The sequence below is a fragment of the Maylandia zebra genome, linkage group LG5, assembly GCF_041146795.1.
Source record: "Maylandia zebra isolate NMK-2024a linkage group LG5, Mzebra_GT3a, whole genome shotgun sequence".
NCBI lineage: Eukaryota > Metazoa > Chordata > Actinopteri > Cichliformes > Cichlidae > Maylandia > Maylandia zebra.
Window position 1 is genome coordinate 20,339,679 of NC_135171.1, and position 19,850 is coordinate 20,359,528.

At 40.4% G+C, this 19,850-nt stretch overlaps 1 protein-coding gene across 2 annotated transcripts in view; it reads left to right on the forward strand.

The window, feature by feature from the left end:
• The window catches only part of slc4a8 (solute carrier family 4 member 8), a 33,861-nt gene extending 18,221 nt beyond the window's left edge, over positions 1-15,640 (forward strand). Inside the window, exons 6-25 of one of the 2 annotated variants that reach the window (XM_004544933.4) lie at positions 2,900-3,076; positions 3,479-3,567; positions 4,353-4,510; positions 4,606-4,693; positions 4,788-4,934; positions 5,030-5,130; positions 6,784-6,958; positions 7,120-7,253; positions 7,378-7,623; positions 7,825-7,930; positions 8,307-8,468; positions 8,582-8,695; positions 8,793-8,954; positions 9,029-9,280; positions 9,457-9,525; positions 10,332-10,505; positions 10,594-10,725; positions 10,821-10,924; positions 12,555-12,660; positions 12,835-15,640. In XM_004544933.4, coding sequence (XP_004544990.1) covers positions 2,900-3,076; positions 3,479-3,567; positions 4,353-4,510; positions 4,606-4,693; positions 4,788-4,934; positions 5,030-5,130; positions 6,784-6,958; positions 7,120-7,253; positions 7,378-7,623; positions 7,825-7,930; positions 8,307-8,468; positions 8,582-8,695; positions 8,793-8,954; positions 9,029-9,280; positions 9,457-9,525; positions 10,332-10,505; positions 10,594-10,725; positions 10,821-10,924; positions 12,555-12,660; positions 12,835-12,840 — 2,702 coding nt within the window. In that variant the 3' untranslated portion in view covers positions 12,841-15,640. The remainder of the gene's footprint in view (positions 1-2,899; positions 3,077-3,478; positions 3,568-4,352; positions 4,511-4,605; positions 4,694-4,787; positions 4,935-5,029; positions 5,131-6,783; positions 6,959-7,119; positions 7,254-7,377; positions 7,624-7,824; positions 7,931-8,306; positions 8,469-8,581; positions 8,696-8,792; positions 8,955-9,028; positions 9,281-9,456; positions 9,526-10,331; positions 10,506-10,593; positions 10,726-10,820; positions 10,925-12,554; positions 12,661-12,834) is intronic. The other variant, XM_004544934.4, reaches the window with a different exon arrangement.
• The last annotated feature ends 4,210 nt before the right edge of the window (positions 15,641-19,850 follow it).

Consider the following 19,850-nt stretch of genomic DNA (forward strand, 5'->3'; position numbering starts at 1 on the left):
GCTTTTGGTAGCCATTACAGTTTTTTACAGCAGCTAGGACACATTTCCCAATACTTAGTTCATTTCACATTCAAAATGCACTACAACTACCAAAACACTTTATTCAGGTCTCAAATAAACTCATTCTTCCAGAACACTAGCAAAGGTTGACAGCCGACAAACACACTTTGTCACCCACAAAACAATGACCTAAAAAACACTAACAACATGTAGCATTACACAGTGTTTTCCTGTGTAAAACAAGGACACATCTCTGTTTATAATTTCAATATATGTTACTGGAATGAATCAGACATCATGCAGAATTCGTTAATATTTGTTTATGTATTTTTTATTTTTTTGCACTAAGTAATCCCAAAATACAAGAATTTGTATACACACCATCCACTGATACACATACAATAGTAATGCTATTCTACTCGGTCTTCTCCATTTGGCCACAGGTTCTCATCCACATCACATCTTATGTCATCTAGGGCAATACACCTAGGAAAGAATCTTCTGGCATGCCAGAATTGAAGGAGTTGAAAAATTGAAGGAGTAACACCTGTGTAGATGTTCATCTACAATGAGAATAAGCTGTGGCTGGTTAAACTGCATTTTTAGATTTAAAATATGTTTCAATAAAATATTGCTGTTGGATTTTGCTGTCTTTTCAAGTTTTGCATTGTGTTATTGTTTTGGCCATAAGTTTAACAGTTTTGAAAACAGTATGTAAGCACATGCAAAATGTCCTGTACGTACAAAGATTTTTGGCAGTTGTTGTGTCTGAGTGAGAAGATAATTCATGAAATTTGAGAGATGTAGTCATTGAATGCATTTTGAGCCAAAACAATGATAACTGGTCCTCAGTTTAGCCCACATAGACTTCTGTTGTGCTCACTGTGTGAGGAGTTTTGCAAACGTGACCTAAGTATTGGGAAATGTGTCCTAGCGTCTGTGAAAAACTGTAATGTTAGCTGCTTTATCCATTCCAAAACCAGTTTTGACATGTGTTTGGGATCAGTGCTTTGTTGGCACACCCAGTTGTCAGTTGTGTTTACCATCTAGCTGTTGGAGGTAGTCCTCCTTTTTCATTAACCCATCTGCTTTGTGTAACATATCAGCTGCAGAGCATGATGCTACTACCACCTTGCTTGACAGCTGGTACAGTGTTCTTATGTTTGAAAACCTCACCTTTATTCCTCCAAACATACCTCTTATCATTTTGGCCCAATAGCTCAATCTTTGTCTCCTCTGACAATAAAACTTTTCTCCAGAAAACTTTTATGTGGAAAGCTAGAAATTCAGTCAAGCTTTAAGGTGTTGATTTTGGAGCAGAAGCTTCTTTCTAGGTTGGCACACTCTCAGCCCACAGAGAGTAAAACTCACTTCACTGTAGTAAGTGACGCTGGTCTTCCGGTAGTTTCTGGTTCATGGCAGGCTTGAACCTCGGTGATTCCTGAGTTATATGTGAACATGAAATTTCCTCTCATCTGAGGGTGACGGTTTGGGTGGTAACAAAAGAGGTGACATGTCAAAATAACTTGTATTTACAATTGTTTGAACCGATGATCTTGGAATCTCTAGTTGTTCAAAAATGGCTCCAAGAGATCTTCCCAACTTTTCCATTGGTCTGCATATTGGCCTGTCTAATAGTCCCATTGTCAGTAATCCATCCATCCATCCGCTACCGCTTATCCTTTTCAGGGTCGCGGGGGGCGCTGGAGCTGATCCCAGCTGTCATAGGGCGAGAGGCGGGGTACGCTCTGGACAGGTCGCCAATTTGTCACAGAGCCAACACACAGGGACAGACAACCATTCGCACTCACATTCATACCTAGTGGCAATTTTAGATTATCCAATTCGCCTATCCCCACAAGCTGCATGTCTTTGGACGGTGGGAGGAAGCCGGAGTACCCGGAGGGAACCCACGCAAACACGGGGAGAACATGCAAACTCCACACAGAAAGACCCCGGCCTGATGGTGGAATTGAACTCAGGACCTTCTTGCTGTGCGGCAACGGTGCTAACCACCGTGCCACCGTGCTGCACAAATTCAACCTTATACCATTTATTTGTCTGTTTTTCTCCACCTTACTCTATAGAGCCAGTTCTTTAGCTCATGTTACTTTTGTTACTATGAATCAGACTGTAGCCTTGTCAGAATGCCTGCTAGTTGTAATCCAAGAAGAACAACATACACGAACGACTATATTCTTTTGGACTCAGAAACACAGTTTGCTTCTCTTATGGTAACTTTGCAGAACAACCAGCCTAGTTCTAGGCAGCACATCAAGCTGCAGTTTGTGTAATAAACCTGAGCCGAAATTGTATTGCTGTCAGCACCTGTACACCTGGATTTTACTTGGAAATTGCAGCTGAAACTGTGATTGCATAAAATCTACTTTGATCCAAACTCATTTGCATGCAAGTAATAAACTTTGCACCTTCATTTATTTATGCATACTCATGACTGGATGAGGTAATTATGCACATCATGCAAACAAACACACACACACACACACACACACACACACACACACACACACACACACACACACACACACACACACACATAAACAAAAATAACAAGAACAAGAACAAGAACAAGAACAAGTGAGTAAGCAAGGCCTGATAAAGTGCAGAAGCGGTAAAAAAGATGGAGAGATGCTGATTATTCTGCAGTTTCATGTGGACAGATATTGACATAACCCTTTAAACTTTCACCTTCTGTTCAACAGTGAAAGATGTCTGACCAGATTGGCTTGTATTTGTTTTAAAAGCAGCGGTTACATAAAATTAACATGTGTTCCATAAATCAAGGAGGGTATAATGTTGAGACATTATGATTTGATGTGGAACACCAACGCTCTGATCATACTAAACTCTGGGTTTATGAGTTTGACCTGCGTTGCAGACATGGTACTGGACCACCAGGAGGCATCCAATGAGCTGGATGACAGCGTAAGAGTGAGGGTTCGTGAGGCGCTGCTCAAGAGACACCACCACCAAAACGAGAAGAAGAAGAATTTGATTCCCATTGTACGCTCCATCACAGAGGGAGCACGCAAACAGTCAGAACCTCATCTGATTGGTGAGTTTGATGGTGGATGTCACACACAAGCGCATCCTGACTTGTGCTCTCTACATCAAAGTAGAAGTCATGTCTTGATATAGGGCTGAAATTGGCTTTTTTTGGGGGGGGGTTACTTTGGCTGTGTGCTGAGGGGCCTTGATTGGGTTTTTAATTGTAATATTAATTAAGATTTTCAGTTCAAATTATAGTCAGGGTAAAAATACATAAAAATACATGAAAAGTAAGTATTGATTTGATTTGATTAAAGTAAGTCAGACTGCATAACAAACATATTTCTTTCAGGGCGATATATTTTTTTATTCATCGTTGTTAGTTTGGACTTGGCACAACAACTATCATATTTACTGACTCTGAATCATTTGTCTCCTTCCATCACACATGCACATAAACACCCTGCAGGGTCAGCCACGTCTCCCCAGCCTATTCAATCCAACGAAGCAGCTAAGAACGGTGCTGGACAGGACAGCACTCAGGTGGACCTGAGTAAGGTAAACAAGCAGGCTGTAGAGCAAATGTTGCATTTCTTTAGATGAATGCTATTAAAAAAACCCAGAATACTTGTAAATATGATTATGCTAAACAACAACAACAGATCTTATTTTGTGTGTGTGTGTGTGTGTGGGGGGGGGGGGCTCTCAGCTCTGAGAATGCACTGGAGACCTGAACTGGGATTCTGTAAATATAATGAGAAACAATTGTGTCACATAGTGCCCCCTACAGTGGAACAACACACAGCAGTAGCCCATCAATAAAGGTACTTTTAGAGCCTCCCAAAGGGTTGCCATAGCAGATGCCCTTTCTTACTCAACACTCCCATTTATCCAGGCTTGTAACCCCCTGAGGTTGGGTTTTTGTGTTTCCTCTTAGTATCAAACAAGAGGTTTTTCCACATGTAAGGCAAATGTGATAACCACAACAACACAGAGCCACTAACAGCAGTCCACCAACGAAAGACTAAAAAGCAGTGCCATAAAGCCACAGACAAAGGTTTCCATTGAGCACTGGACCTGCTCGGTTCTCTACAGTTAAGTTAGTTATTACAGTAAATCAATAAACAACACGCTAAAGAGAAGAAAATTAAGGACATTAATTCTGGGCAGACAAGTTACAATAGCATAGAAAAGAAAACTGGAGACAAATGAAGAATAGATATATAAAAATTCACAAACAACGTTTTTAAATACCGTAACAAAAATCCCAATCGACTTACATCATAACATCAACATTGAGATCAAATCCTGTACTGATATTTGCATCTGTCCTGTCTGAACAGGTGGATCTGCACTTCATGAAAAAGATCCCAGAGGGTGCAGAGGCTTCCAATGTGCTGGTGGGAGAGCTGGACTTCCTGGAGAGGCCTATTGTAGCCTTTGTGCGCCTTTCCCCTGCTGTGCTGCTCACTGGACTTACAGAGGTGCCCATACCGACCAGGTAGACAGCTGCAGCTCCCTGCTTTAATCATAAAATCAAATTCAATATTCCAGAAACTCTTTATAAACTGAAATTCATCTGCTGACAAATATTAGGTTCCTCTTCATACTTCTTGGCCCTGATGGGAAGGCTCAGCAATACCATGAAATCGGTCGCTCCATGGCAACCATCATGACAGATGAGGTAAGCACTCTGTCAATCAAAATAAATCTGAGCATCTCTCTTGCAGGTATAAAGAGGCTGAGTTTTCTATTTCTTTTGCTTTTTTCTGTACCAGATTTTTCATGATGTAGCATATAAGGCAAAGGACAGAAGTGACCTTCTAGCGGGAATAGATGAGTTTCTAGACCAAGTAACTGTCCTGCCACCAGGAGAGTGGGACCCCTCAATCCGTATTGAACCCCCAAAAAAGGTCCCATCTCAGGTACATAGCTGCAGTCAATTAAAGATATTTGTACAACGAAAATTTATAACTGTTGGTTCAGTGTATCATAATTTTGCATTCCTTGATATCTGCAGGAGAAAAGGAAGATGCCTGGAGTCCCTAATGGCACCGTCTGTCAGGAAGAGGAAGAGCTGCATGCTGAACACCACGGGCCAGAACTGCAGAGAACTGGAAGGTTTGCCCAGACTTCTTGCTTCTGTAATGGTGACTGTAGAAGGCATATTCAGACAGCAGGGTGTTTTCCCCCAGAAATTTAACCCTTAAAACAGCTTGCAGTTAGGTGCCTTAATGGATGTGTTGCAGCCTGGGCCTGAGTTTAGCACTCTTCACTGTGTTCCCATTTGCTCCGGTCACGAAATCTAAATTTGGATTTGTGAGGAACAGACAAGTGACAATTACCAGTGCGAATGTGACAGCCTGAAGGAAACTGAAGACGAAAACATTTTACTTTATTCTTTAAAGAAAAGGTTGTCTTTGAAATCTTCTTTCTCAACAAGATTCTTTTTATCTTTTCTATTTACATCCCACACACCACAATTTTTAGTGAGGTACCAAAAAAAGTTCCATTTTATTGAAATAAAGGTTAGTACAATCACATCTTGTCCATTTTGTCTACAACAATCATTTACAGGCAACTTCATTTTAACCCATTTTTTTCTTCTGATCATCATGTTATCAATTGTCCAAATTAATCTTAAAGTAATAACTTGAATTTAGAAAATAGTAGCAACTATCATGCCAAGAGTTAAATTAGATGACTATAATGTCCATTTGTGTGTTAGCTGTGTAGCTTGAGCCAGGAGCTGTTTATCTCAGTTTAGCATAAAAGACTGAACCTTTGAGAGGTAGATGAATTAAATTTTGTTGTTCTCATCCAGCAGCAAATGTGCACATTTTCCACAGTGCAATCTGAATTCTACACAGCATAAAAAGTCACTTGAATGCTGAACACGTGACGATCACAGGCTCCCTCCTTAGAACTGCGGACTGTTTGGAGGAGGTCATGACAGAGAGTGTTGCGCTACAAGTCTAAACTGCTGCTAAACTACTGATAAACTTGCCCTGCTGAGCCACTCAAGGCCTTTATGGTGGCTCCAGATCTTTTGCAGGTGTATTTCCTCAGCACTTTTCCTATTTACATTAACACAATAACTTGAAATTATTGTGATTTTACTGTTTCAAATGTTTGATACAGCACCGATTAAAGTTGAAGAGTGCCAAGATGCTGCTATGGCTCATAGGTTGTAGGTCAATTAGGTGACTTATTACAGCAAGGAGCTGTGATCTGTCACACACCACAATCCCAGTGAACCTTTCTACAACACCACAGAGCCACTAGAAGCAGCCATTAGACTTGAGGACTATAAAGCAGTGCCACAAAGGCGTTACACTTGCTAGTTTCACTATAGTTAAGCTAGTTATTTCAGTAATTCAATAAGTACCATGCTGCTTCCTTACTCACTAGGGCCTGGTACAGCAGGTAGTTACACGTTTGATTTGGCTGATTTTTTCCCCTTGTTTTTTTTTTTTCCATTTTTTTTACACTGAATGTCGTTCCTGACCCAACCCCAGATCAAACAGGGGACATGTTGCTCGTTAGGCAAATGTTAGTACCAGTTTCCCCCCTTTCTTTAAGTGTCCCAAGTCCATGTACTGTACTATTCTTTGCCTTGACGTGTTTTTGCAAATACAAAAAAAAACAACAAAAAAATAGAACTGTTTCTGAAAATATTCCATGCTCATCATGTTCATGCAGTGAGGATATGTCAGGTTAAACTGTCTTTGTTTACTGAACTAGTCCTCTTCTTTCCATATGTGCTGCGATCAGGTTATTTGGTGGTCTGATCCTGGACATCAAGAGGAAAGCTCCATTCTATTGGAGTGATTTTAAGGATGGTGTCAGCCTCCAGTGTGTGGCCTCCTTCCTCTTCCTCTACTGTGCCTGCATGTCTCCTGTCATCACCTTCGGGGGACTGCTGGGGGAGGCGACAGAAGGACGTATTGTAAGAGCTTAAACACACTCAAGGACACATTCACAGTACTATATTGTAGTTATATACTGCCGTGTCTTTAGGCCATTACTACCACAGCATCAAGACTGAATGTTACTGAAGATTGTGTAGCAAAGGTTACAGGCTCTCTGCATTTGCAACATATGTTGTAGAGCGCCATTGAGTCCTTATTTGGTGCGTCTATGACTGGAGTAGCCTACTCGCTGTTTGCTGGTCAGCCTCTCACCATCCTGGGCAGCACAGGTCCTGTTCTTGTGTTTGAGAAAATCCTCTTCAAATTCTGCAAGTATGTACAGGACTCACAACAGCTTCCTTGTGACATCATTATCGCCAAAATGACATTTGTCCCTGTTCCCCGCTGTGCTCTAACTTTAGTCTCTTCTCTCATTTCCTCTCCTCTCCTCTTTCAGGGACTACGACCTTTCTTATCTGTCGCTGCGGACTTGCATAGGCTTATGGACAGCCCTGCTGTGTTTACTGTTGGTTGCCACAGATGCTAGTTCCCTGGTGTGCTACATCACTCGTTTCACAGAGGAGGCCTTTGCTGCCCTCATCTGCCTCATCTTCATCTATGAGGCTTTGGAAAAACTGTTTCACCTGGGAGAACTCTACCCTTACAACGCATACAGTGATTTGGACAAGCTCACCCTGGCATAGTCAGTAACTCAATTTCCTCGAGAGTTTACCAGAATGTTTACGCTGTAGCTTTTTCACTGCTCGTTCTTTTTTTGCTGATCACTTTCCTGCTTTCCTCATCTTATGCTTGACTTGTTCTGACTACTGAAGAAAAAAAACACATTTTTGTGAGCTGATGTATAGTTCAATTCATTGTGTGTGTTATGCGTCTTTGTCTGTAGCTGTAAGTGTGCAGAACCTGATAATCCAAGTAATGAAACCGTGGAAATTTGGACTGAGAGAAACATCACAGCCTCTGCTGTACCCTGGACCAACCTGACTGTCAAGGTAACGTAACTATGTGGGAACACACATCTAATGAAGTCTAATGTTGATATAACTTTCATAATAGCACTTGCCACATTTGTTCCAGCTTGTTTACTTTCCCAACTTGTTAACATTCAACTAACCCCCTCACCTTCCAATGTGCAGCCGACCTCACTTAAGGATCTTTGCAAACACTGACAAGGAGACTTCAATTAAACTCTCGCTGCTGTGTGTTTAGCTAAGCACACCAAAGGCCATTTTGTTTGTCTGTTTTATGTCTTTTTTATGCTCTGTAGACTCTTCCAGTCCGCCACATAATTCTGATAAAACAGTTTTATGTGATGCATGAATGAATGTGATGCATTTATTGTAATAGGATCTCTGTTCATCTCTGTAGGAGTGTATCAGTCTGCACGGCCACTTTGTTGGGACAGCATGCGGTCACCATGGCCCCTACACCCCAGATGTCCTTTTCTGGTCTGCTATCTTGTTCTTTTCAACGTTCTTCATGTCTGCCTTTCTCAAACAATTCAAGACTAGCCGTTATTTCCCCACTAAGGTAACTAACCACATCATGAGTAATAGATTAGTAGGCACTGGCAATAGCATTAAAACTTATTGCATTGTGTTAATGATCATTAATCTCGTAGCCTTGTTGTCTCTTCTGCTCAGGTGCGGTCTATGATCAGTGATTTTGCAGTGTTTCTTACCATTGTTTTTATGGTCCTGATTGACTTTGCCATTGGAGTACCCTCCCAAAAGCTGAATGTGCCAAGCAAATTCCAGGTATAGAGGAACTGTATAACTTGCACTTCATGATATAAAACCATTGAGGATGATTAGCTGCATTATTGCATTATATTTCTGGTAATTACCTCTTCAGCCTACCAGAGATGATCGTGGTTGGTTCATCAATCCAATAGGGCGAAATCCATGGTGGACAGCTTTGGTTGCATCGATTCCTGCTCTTCTCTGTACGATCCTCATCTTCATGGACCAACAAATAACTGCCGTTATAGTCAACCGCAAAGAGCACAAACTACTGGTAAGACAACATTTTTTTAATCATATTCAAATAAGTCCTGAAGCTTTTCTGATTTTCGGACTTCTGCGATACAGAAAGGCTGTGGGTACCATCTGGACCTGCTGATGGTGGGAGTGATGCTGGCCGTATGCTCCATCATGGGCTTGCCCTGGTTCGTGGCAGCCACTGTCTTGTCGATCTCTCATGTCAATAGTCTGAAGCTGGAGTCAGAGAGCTCAGCTCCAGGGGAGCAGCCTCGCTTCCTGGGGATCAGAGAACAGAGACTTACTGGCCTGGTCATCTTCCTGCTCATGGGCTTATCTGTATTCATGACTAGAGCCCTCAAGGTTAGTCAGAGAAGCTATATAATGGTGGCCCCCTCTGGTGTATTACACATGAATCAGATGTGCAATATACCTACTATGACAAGAAATATCTGCTGTAAAAAAAAAATATAATACTTATAATGGAAGTTAATGGATAAATTAGCTGATAAAAATATAATGTCTGTTTGTTTTTTCAGCTCATTCCTATGCCAGTGTTGTATGGTGTTTTCCTCTACATGGGAGTGTCTTCATTAAAAGGCATCCAGGTGAGGAACTATGCAGCATGATTGTGCAGTTGACACAAAAACAAAATATACTGTGATTATGATTATTTAGAAAGCTCTCCTTCCTTTAATCTGGTGGCAGCTGAAGGCGCCTTGTCCTGGTGTGATTGAATACGCCAGCCATTGCACAGATTGCCGATCCACCACACGACTAACACAGAGAGACAGGCAACCACTCATTCTCCAATCCTTACATGCAGCCAAATTAAATAACCAATTGATCTAACAAGCATGTTTTTGGACTATGGAAGGAAACATGCACAGACACAGTAGAACATGCAGACTCCACGCAGACTGGTCTTTGCCAGTGAGGAGGTTCAAACCAGGAAAAAGTGGTTACTCCGGCCCCTTCTCGATGCATGCTGCTGTATATATTAACACTCTGATGAACACATCAGGAGCTCCTCGGGGTTCGGTATCTTGCCCAAGGATATTTTGGCATGCAGACTGTTTTTGGAGAATGTCTGAAACAATACTACACTATGAATAACGTACTTCCAAAAAACCCCCCCCCCCCCCAAAAAAACACCAACTCTGACTCAAAACTGCAAAATAATTAAAACTGTTCTCTTGTCCTCTCTTGCTGGATGCCCCCTGCTGCACCCTTGCCTTTTCTAATTATAATGCTGTTGCAATTAATCATGGCCTGACAGTTTATTGTCTGAACTAACCAGATGCATTCATTCTTTTTCCATATTCACCATCTGTCTCTTTGCTTTGCTCTCATTAATTTGTTCTCTCCTTTGCCAACTTCCATAACACCTGCTTTCATCTTTACCACTTCTCAGTTCTTTGACCGTCTGAAACTGTTTGGTATGCCGGCGAAGCACCAGCCAGATTTCATCTACCTGCGACACGTTCCCTTGAGAAAGGTGCATCTGTTTACTGTCACCCAGCTCACGTGTCTGGTGCTTCTCTGGGTCATTAAGACATCACCGGCGGCCATAGTCTTCCCCATGATGGTGAGTTGACCACAACCATTCCGTCTTACCTAGTGGAGCCGTATCTTCTGTTTAAACACCGAGCCTGTTCGTCTGCCTTTTTCTGCAGGTGTTGGCTCTGGTTTTCATCCGCAAGGTGTTGGACTTGTGTTTCTCCAAGCGAGAGCTAAGCTATCTAGATGACCTAATGCCCGAGTGGAAGAAAAAAAATCTTGACGATGCCTCGAAAAAGATTGAAGAGGTAGTCTAAAGGGAATTTTAAAATGTAAAGTTCACCTTTTGTGAATGCATAAATGTGCACATATTGAGCGCGTACGTCATGGATTTGTCTCGCAGGAGTCACAGGTTATGCTCAGCACAAATAAAGAAGATTCGACTACAGTTCAGATTCCCATGGAGAAGACCAAGCCTGCTCAGGCTCCAAAAGCCCACGATCCCAGGTGAGCACACATGTTCAAATTTAAATAATAGACATCATATTTGGAGTGGTAAGATTATACAGGGAGTGCAGAATTATTAGGCAAATTAGTATTTTGTCCACATCATCCTCTTCGTGCATGTTGTCTTACTCCAAGCTGTATAGGCTGGAAAGCCTACTACCAATTAAGCATATTAGGTGATGTGCATCTCTGTAATGAGAAGGGGTGTGGTCTAATGACATCAACACCCTATATCAGGTGTGCATAATTATTAGGCAACGTCCTTTCCTTTGGCAAAATGGGTCAAAAGAAGGACTTGACAGGCTCAGAAAAGTCAAAAATAGTGAGATATCTTGCAGAGGGATGCAGCAGTCTCAAAATTGCAAAGCTTCTGAAGCGTGATCATCGAACAATCAAGCGTTTCATTCAAAATAGTCAACAGGGTCGCAAGAAGCGTGTGGAAAAACCAAGGCGCAAAATAACTGCCCGTGAACTGAGAAAAGGTAAGAAAGGCTGAAAGACGACCACCACTGAACAAGACACACAAGCTGAAACGTCAAGACCGGGCCAAGAAATATCTCAAGACTGATTTTTCTAAGGTTTTATGGACTGGTGAAATGAGAGTGAGTCTTGATGGGCCAGATGGATGGGCCCGTGGCTGGATGGTAAAGGGCAGAGAGCTCCAGTCCGACTCAGACGCCAGCAAGGTGGAGGTGGAGTACTGGTTTGGGCTGGTATCATCAAAGATGAGCTTGTGGGGCCTTTTCGGGTTGAGGATGGAGTCAAGCTCAACTCCCAGTCCTACTGCCAGTTTCTGGAAGACACCTTCTTCAAGCAGTGGTACAGGAAGAAGTCTGCATCCTTCAAGAAAAACATGATTTTCATGCAGGACAATGCTCCATCACACGCGTCCAAGTACTCCACAGCGTGGCTGGCAAGAAAGGGTATAAAAGAAGAAAAACTAATGACATGGCCTCCTTGTTCACCTGATCTGAACCCCATTGAGAACCTGTGGTCCATCATCAAATGTGAGATTTACAAGGAGGGAAAACAGTACACCTCTCTGAACAGTGTCTGGGAGGCTGTGGTTGCTGCTGCACGCAATGTTGATGGTGAACAGATCAAAACACTGACAGAATCCATGGATGGCAGGCTTTTGAGTGTCCTTGCAAAGAAAGGTGGCTATATTGGTCACTGATTTGTTTTTGTTTTGTTTTTGAATGTCAGAAATGTATATTTGTGAATGTGGAGATGTTATATTGGTTTCACTGGTAAAAATAAATAATTGTAATGGGTATATATTTGTTTTTTGTTAAGTAGCCTAATAATTATGCACAGTAACAGTCACCTGCACACACAGATATCCCCCTAAAATAGCTAAAACTAAAAACTACTTCCAAAAACATTCAGCTTTGATATTAATGAGTTTTTTGGGTTCATTGAGAACATGGTTGTTGTTCAATAATAAAATTATTCCTCAAAAATAAAACTTGCCTAATAATTCTGCACTCCCTGTATACAAGGATTTTTGTCACTTTCCCAGCAACCTACATGCATGCTTGTATTTATATACTAGTGTGTGTTGTTCTGTTGTGCCACCTGTGAGTGAGACCTCTCCCTAAACCCTCCGGTTCCTTTCTGTGCTCCTCAGGTGTGACCCCTCTGATATTAACATATCTGATGAAATGTCTAAAACCACCGTGTGGAAATCTCTCAACACCAATCAAAAGGACACTCGTCCTTTGACTGCTAAAAAGGCAAGGCCACACCCCTTATTTTTCCTCACCCCTACAATCTGGAAACATTCCTGCTTTATATTGTGCTCATTTGTATCTTTAGTATTTTAACATTATTTTGTTATTCAAAACTCAGGGTTGCTGCCTTGTGCTCTGTGCTGTCTTAACTCAGCCTTTGCATGTTTCGCCCTGCAGGTTTGAAGAGATTGCATTCATCGATGAGTAAAGGATGTCCAGATTCATGACAGACTCGACTGCATCTCTTGACTGGACAGGATTTGGCTGCTTCAACCATCAGCCACTTCAGTGCTCAGAAAAAGGAGTCTTTAGTTTCTACCAGCTACCCATAAAACACATGTTTCTCAGACACACAGGGAAAGTCAAGGGTGTAGAACATCCATCCATTCACTTCTACCTTTGTGAAGTTTGTAAATATATAAAATATATATATCGTACTACATATATATTGTTTAATTTCCCTAAATTCAAATCCCTACCTACTTATAGCTCTGGCCCTCACCACTCCTATATCTTAAACACCTTGGCTTGGAGTTTTGTTTTTATTAGGCACATATAATGTCAACCTTCTTACACCATCTGAACAATCTTAAACAATATTTAGCTGTGAGATTCCAATACTACTGAACGTCCAACTTTTAACTGAATTGTGGAGAGCAGTGATATGGAGTTGTACTCTAGAGGCAAGTCCTGGAGCTTCTCCACTGACAGTCACAGAACTGTTTTCTGTTTCAAACCATGCAGTCATATAAAGGTAACTGGGACGTACCATTTCAATTAACCATACTGGTTCATCTCCAAAAGATGGCGGTTTTGTTTCAGCTTGTATGAGTCAAATTTAGTTTGCTTTTAACTAAAAGAACAGTACCATGAAAACAGTGAGAGTGAAACAAAATAGTAAAACCGTTAACCTGTACCGCTCCACAGAGCTGAGGCAAAGCGCAGATTTAAGTAATAATTTATTGCTGGTTATCAAAAAACCTTGTGTCAACAAAAAAGTAAGCAAAAACAATGATATGTTTAATATGGTTGATTATTTGGTAGACTCATCAGAAAACGGGAAATGAAAGCACCATCAACAATGTGCTTTTTGGGGTGTAATGTTTCCTTTATTGGGTGTTCATCTTTAAATTAATGATTGTGTAAGAATCAAGTCTGTTATACCGACAGCACCCTGTGTGTTTGTTTTCTGCTTGTATTCTTATTTATTTACCTCAAACAAGGCCACGAATACTCATGTAAGGCATTTTGGATAACATCAGGTAGGAAAAACCAGAAACGTGTGCGTATCAAAAAATGAGGGAGGCTTCAGGGTTTTATTTTAAGCAATAATTTACCCACGCTCCACCCAAAACTAATCATACTGCAGCTTTTTATTCTTCAGGAACCTTTCTTACTAGTGCAACTTTGTATATTCATCTTGAGCTGGACTCTGAAGGCCTTCCTCGCACTTTCATTACATGTTACACTATAAAACAGTTACAGTTAATAAAGTGAAGCTATTTGAGCAATGTCAACTTCATCTGAGACCTTTCAGTCTGCATAAACAAGGTTGCACTGTAATGTGGGCCCTTGTGTTTAATAACCTTCATTAGACCAACAGTCTCTGCTATAGTTGCACTTTCTGTAGATAAAGAAACGTTGATATATTTTATTTTAAGAAACTCTATTAAGCAACCGAATTATTTTAATAAAATGTTACAGTTATTTATTATTATTATTTATTTTTAGATACAAAGTCACAAAATATCCTCTTTGCTTTCTGTATTCTAAGGCTGAAGAATGCAGCACATAACTAATGCTTTGGTGAATGTCTTGCCTCCATACAGTCGTGGGAGACACCTGTTATGTAATATAATGCGGTCGACAATAGAACTGGCCCAATTGGTAATGAAGAGTTTCAGGTCAAAGTTATACAGCCATTTCTGCCTGAAGTTCGCTAACATTAGCCATCATGAATTAACTTAGTAATATTTCACAAATAACAATATCCTGTTAACATCAGTTCATTTTCAGGGATACTTCCTGAACAGTCTTCATCTGTTCTGTTTAAGTGAATTTGATCCAAAGTGCACAAGTAATGTGTCACTGTAAAGGTGACACCTCTGTGACACGTGTGAAAGTTTGTGGAGTGTGACTCATGTCATGCACTTCTGCTTTGATTCTGTCAGATATCTGAATGTGAGTTGAGTGCAGCCGTAGCTAAATTCATTAATAAAATATTATTGTGTAATCATATCAGTGAGTGCAAACAGTAGCTGATGCTATGTAAAACTAAGGGTAAAAAAAAGAGGATTTGACCAAAATGTAAAATCACTGTTAAAAATCCAGTGTTTAAGGATTTTAAATGTGCTGTTAAAAAAAGAATCTACAAGTTATTTTGGTGACTTTAAACCTGTTGATGTCTATGTGAATGTACGGTAAATATAAAGTAAAATGCCTTCATTGCACCGTAGAATGATTGCATAAACATGTAGCCAGGAGATTCATTCATTAGGTGGATGTGACTATAAATATATGTGCAATACCAGTACATGCGTGCCTGTCATAGACTACATAACCATTTCTTGTTGTGCTGCCTTTTCCTGCACCATTGACCTTACATCCGCTTTTGTTTCTGGGTCCAGTTTTGGATTGTTGTACTGAATCGTTATTTATATTTTCCTGCCCACTTCATTTTTACATGTAGGTAAAGGTGACATCTGTGCACTTTGTCCTTGTAATAAGTATTATGTGAAACCGATGTCTATTTCAAGGACGAGGTGACAGTAGAGGAAAAATGTAGTTGTAGAGGGGGGAGAGGAAGTTTCCACTGAGAAGAAGAACACTTGTACCGCGGTAACATTAATCCTACAGTTTCGGAGCCATAGAACGAGCGATGCCTTGTCTCTTGTATTAGTCTTGAAAGAAATAATTCTGTTTTATATGTATATCAAATTTAATTTTTGACAATGGAAATGGAAAATAAATAACTACAGGTAAAACTGAAGAAAAATGTGTTTTATGTCATTTTGCCACAATTCTTGAATACACGCCACCAAAATGAGTATTTACATGTTTGACCATGCATATATTTCAGTGTATTTAATGACTTTGTCCACTAGGAGGCAGCAGAGTAACAATCCTTTCTAGCAGGTTCTGACCATAAGGACTTTGCCCTTCTAATTTTAAGCTAAATTCAAATCTGTTGCATCATTGTAGAAAACATAAACACTAATCCCACCCAAAACATCCTGAGAAATACTCAGAAGGTTTTTCAAACTTCCTCCCTTGTGTAGCACCCTTCCCCCGTGTGAGAATACAGTGTGCACATCTGGAGGTGATCTTGACTGCAAAGGAGTTGCCTGTGGGAAGGAGTATGCGGTTAAAGATGCACTGCGCTCTGTATGCATACATCTAAGTGTCCGTATGTGCCTCAAGGGTGTCATGTGATCTGACTCCCAAATGCTCCTGATTACAAGCAGCTGGCATCGCCTCAGCCACTGAGAGAAGCTTCTGGCTGTGACATGAGGTTGAGGGAAAGAGCTGGACAGGATACTTAAGTTTATTTTAAATGAATCATCAGCTTTCTTAGTTCCCCACAGTGCTTCAAATGTGGTCAGCTAGTCAAACTATACATGACATTTACCCACCATGGAATTTCAGTTCATCTATTTGTGTATTCCATTTATTATTATCATCTCACTGGTGCAATTTAATTAGAGGTGAAAAACTAGTTTAGCCTCAATGCCCTTTCTTCAAGACTTAAGCATTCATATAAAGTCTTTGTGTCTGGATGAAGGTCCTTGTTTTTGTGAACGAGAACTGAAGAAACATCCTGAATGTAACATTTGGCTTTTCGGCCTCGACAGAAAAGCCAAATGTTGAATAGTGAGCTTCATTTGAAATGAATACATCTCAGTATAATGCAGTAATTTGTCAATGTGTGTGTTTACTGCTGTGTTTTGTTGTGCATTATTCATTTAATCATAAACATGCCCACTTTCTTACTTAGATGTAAAAACTATTCGAATCCCATGCCCGTACAGTAACTGGGAAACTGCAAATGTCATCTGCTTGTCTGGCATGCTTAAGAAGAAACCAGCAGAAAGAATGACAATCATCTTGGTTTCTTCTAACCTAATAACAGCGAACACTCAGCTGCTAACTTCTAACATGCACGGATTGTTGGAGGTAACTTTTCCTTGGTACAAACTGTGAAATACATGTTCACAGACAAAACTGTTGGTCTTTGAGCTTGTAGCTTGAATAAGATCTGACCAAAGCGATGGTGTGTTTGGATTTTCTTCTTCTTTCTCTCTCTTTCTCTTTGAATCACTGAGCTGTTGTCCCCTTTTCTCACTGAACAGAGCTGGCTCTCAGCTTGTCCCTCCTCTCCATCAATCTCTGTCATAAATCTGTCACACGGGGAGAAAGGGAACTGCTGAATACAGATTTGTCAGCAATTAATCTAACCTCTATTACCAGACTTGGATATTGTGTCCTCTATGCCAGAGAACAATAAGCCACTCCAACACTGAGCGCTGTGCTGCATGTGTGTGCGGTGTGCAGTCTTGTGTCTGTCTGTTTGTGCGAGGCAGGGTAAGAAAACAGCAGTTAGCTTCCTTCAGTTAGCTGGTATTTTTAAACACTATGAATAAAATTCCTCTTTTGCCCTTGTTTTCAATTTCTAGACTGACTCAACTCAGGAGGGTTGTTAAAAAACTTTACACCTTTACACTTCTTTCAAGAAAAAACAGAACAATGAATGCCTCTGTCAGAAAGTTAGAGCCTCTAACTGTAATCTTCCAATTGAAATTACTGGAAGAGCAATGTTATTTAACCTTAAAGAGACACTACTCTGAGCATAAGGCTAGCTAACTGACACCTTGCAGAAATAGAGAATCCGGCTTTAGCCGTGTTTTCGGGGCCTAAATCTGTGTATACAGTCACATATGTTCTTTATGGGGTTGAAGCACTAGTTTCCCACAAATGAAAATTACATTTTGAGGTGAAGACATTGTTGGGGTGGGTCTATTAGAGTTTAAGTAAGTGTACTTGGCATAAATTCAAGTTAATTAATAAATCCTCTGAATACTTAAGCAGGCCCATTGCACTCATTATCATATTCCCAGATGAGAAAGTCAGGCAGTTAAAAACTGGACACATTAAAAATGTTACCAGCAGAATAATTATACGCAGCTCTGTATATATAATATAACACATGCTTGTCTCCAGATTTTTGTGTGAAACTAAATACATTTATAACTCCAATATGTTTTATAGACTTTGTGTAGTACATGGGTGTAACTACTACCATCTAGCTATCTATCTATAGATACAACATCTCTGTACACCATGATAGTGGGTTTGAAATCAAACAAGATGTGATTGAATTGTGAATTTTAGGTTTTGCATATCATGAATTGTTTAGGAATCACAGCTATTTTTATAGAGACATGTATTTTCAGAGGACAAACTAAGGTAATTTTAACTATAAAACTATATTTTTCTAGAACTGTTGAGGCTCTTTCAGCAAAGTCTAATCTGGTCGTCTCATTCTTTGGTGTATGCACGGGTTTGCACCTTGTTGTGAATCCCCTGTATTTGCATCCATGGATCATAATTGTAGACTTTAACAATGATACACCCAACTCCATACGACTGTTTTTAGACTTGGTTAGATGTGATTTTTTTTCATCATCATCGTGTAGTTGTCTTCTGCGGTCTTTCTGAGTTTTAGGAGTTTTGGAGCTGGCTAGTGTTTTCAATTTATTTTCTTAAAGAATACACCAAATAATTTATTTGGCCACTCCACTTTCTCCACTTTATTTTGGTTTTTAGCCTTGGGTGTCCCCCCCTTATTTGCTCTGGCATCTCTTTGGATCTCATATTGACACTTCCAGTAAAAAGATGCCAAACACTTGGAATTAACCCAGATCTTCTATCTACTTGATTTGCCATGAAATAACAAGGAAACAGGGTCTCTGAAAATTAGGGTATGAAAGTAAAGGGGTTCTTGCCGTACATGTCGCACCTTTGAATTAAAGCTGAAAACCTGTACTTTCATCTCAAACATTTCCTTCATAGAGTTTATCTGTTTATCATGAAGCCTACTGTGTCCTGGTCTGTACTCATGTCAGCAGAGTGATGTAGGTGCAAATGACTAAAATAAACTACAGGCCAGGCCATGTTCGTTTTAACAGAACATCTTACCAGTTTTAAAAGGCTCATTGATGTGTTTTACTAATATCTAACAGTAAGCTATATAATCTTTGGCTATGCAGGCAGCATTTATCAGTAGGATGAATTTGCTGTTGGAATTTGACCTTTTTTTGTGGGATTTGTCAGAATCAAGAACGTTCAGATTCAAGCACTGTACTGAACTGACATTGACGTCTTCTGTGTGGGAGACCACAATACACACATTTCCTGTTCTTTTTCCAAAGATTTCCTGTTCCTGTTTTGCCCTTTCTCTCTCTCATTGTCTCATAATTCACCCTTCAAATCATTTGCGAACATGGGTATGCTTGCAGGGGTTAAGCGTTTTGAAGGTACACATTTAACAACAAGTGGGCCAATTATGGCTGCGCATTTTTTTCACCCTTAACTCCATAAACTCCTACAGCACTTTCATCCACACAAGCACAAACACACGCACATACACAAACACAATTATAATTGCTGGGACAGTTCACTGGAGCAGTGGGTCAGTGCTCAGCTGCTAGAGACAGAATTAGAGCGGCAAACAGCTGAGCTTCTCTAGGGTGCTATCATGTGACCTATCCCATCCACAGGAGCAAAGCAGCTCTGGGTTAGAGTTACCAATAATTTCCAGAATGGCTGTTACGCGTGTGAGTGGAAATCTGTCTTCCTGTGTACATTGTGCACCCCAGTTATATGGGGATTTTTCTCTCCTTTGTTTCCAAAAGTAAATGTTTTCTCAAACTTGCTGATAGCCATTGTGTTCAGCTGTCATTAGCACACTTTTTGCTCTTTGTCCCTCCTGCTTTTCCTCATAGCCTGCTTTAGGTTGTGTGGCTAAATGTAGATGTTTTCTGGATCTAATGAGAGGCAGCATCTTGGGTTTGTTACACTACGGTGAAAATGTATCAAACAGTTTCTGTAATGAAAAGAACTGCACAACTGGAATTTTTTAGGTGTATTGTTTCCTGACCTGTAAAATAACAGCATGGCCTTTTTTCAGTGTCTGT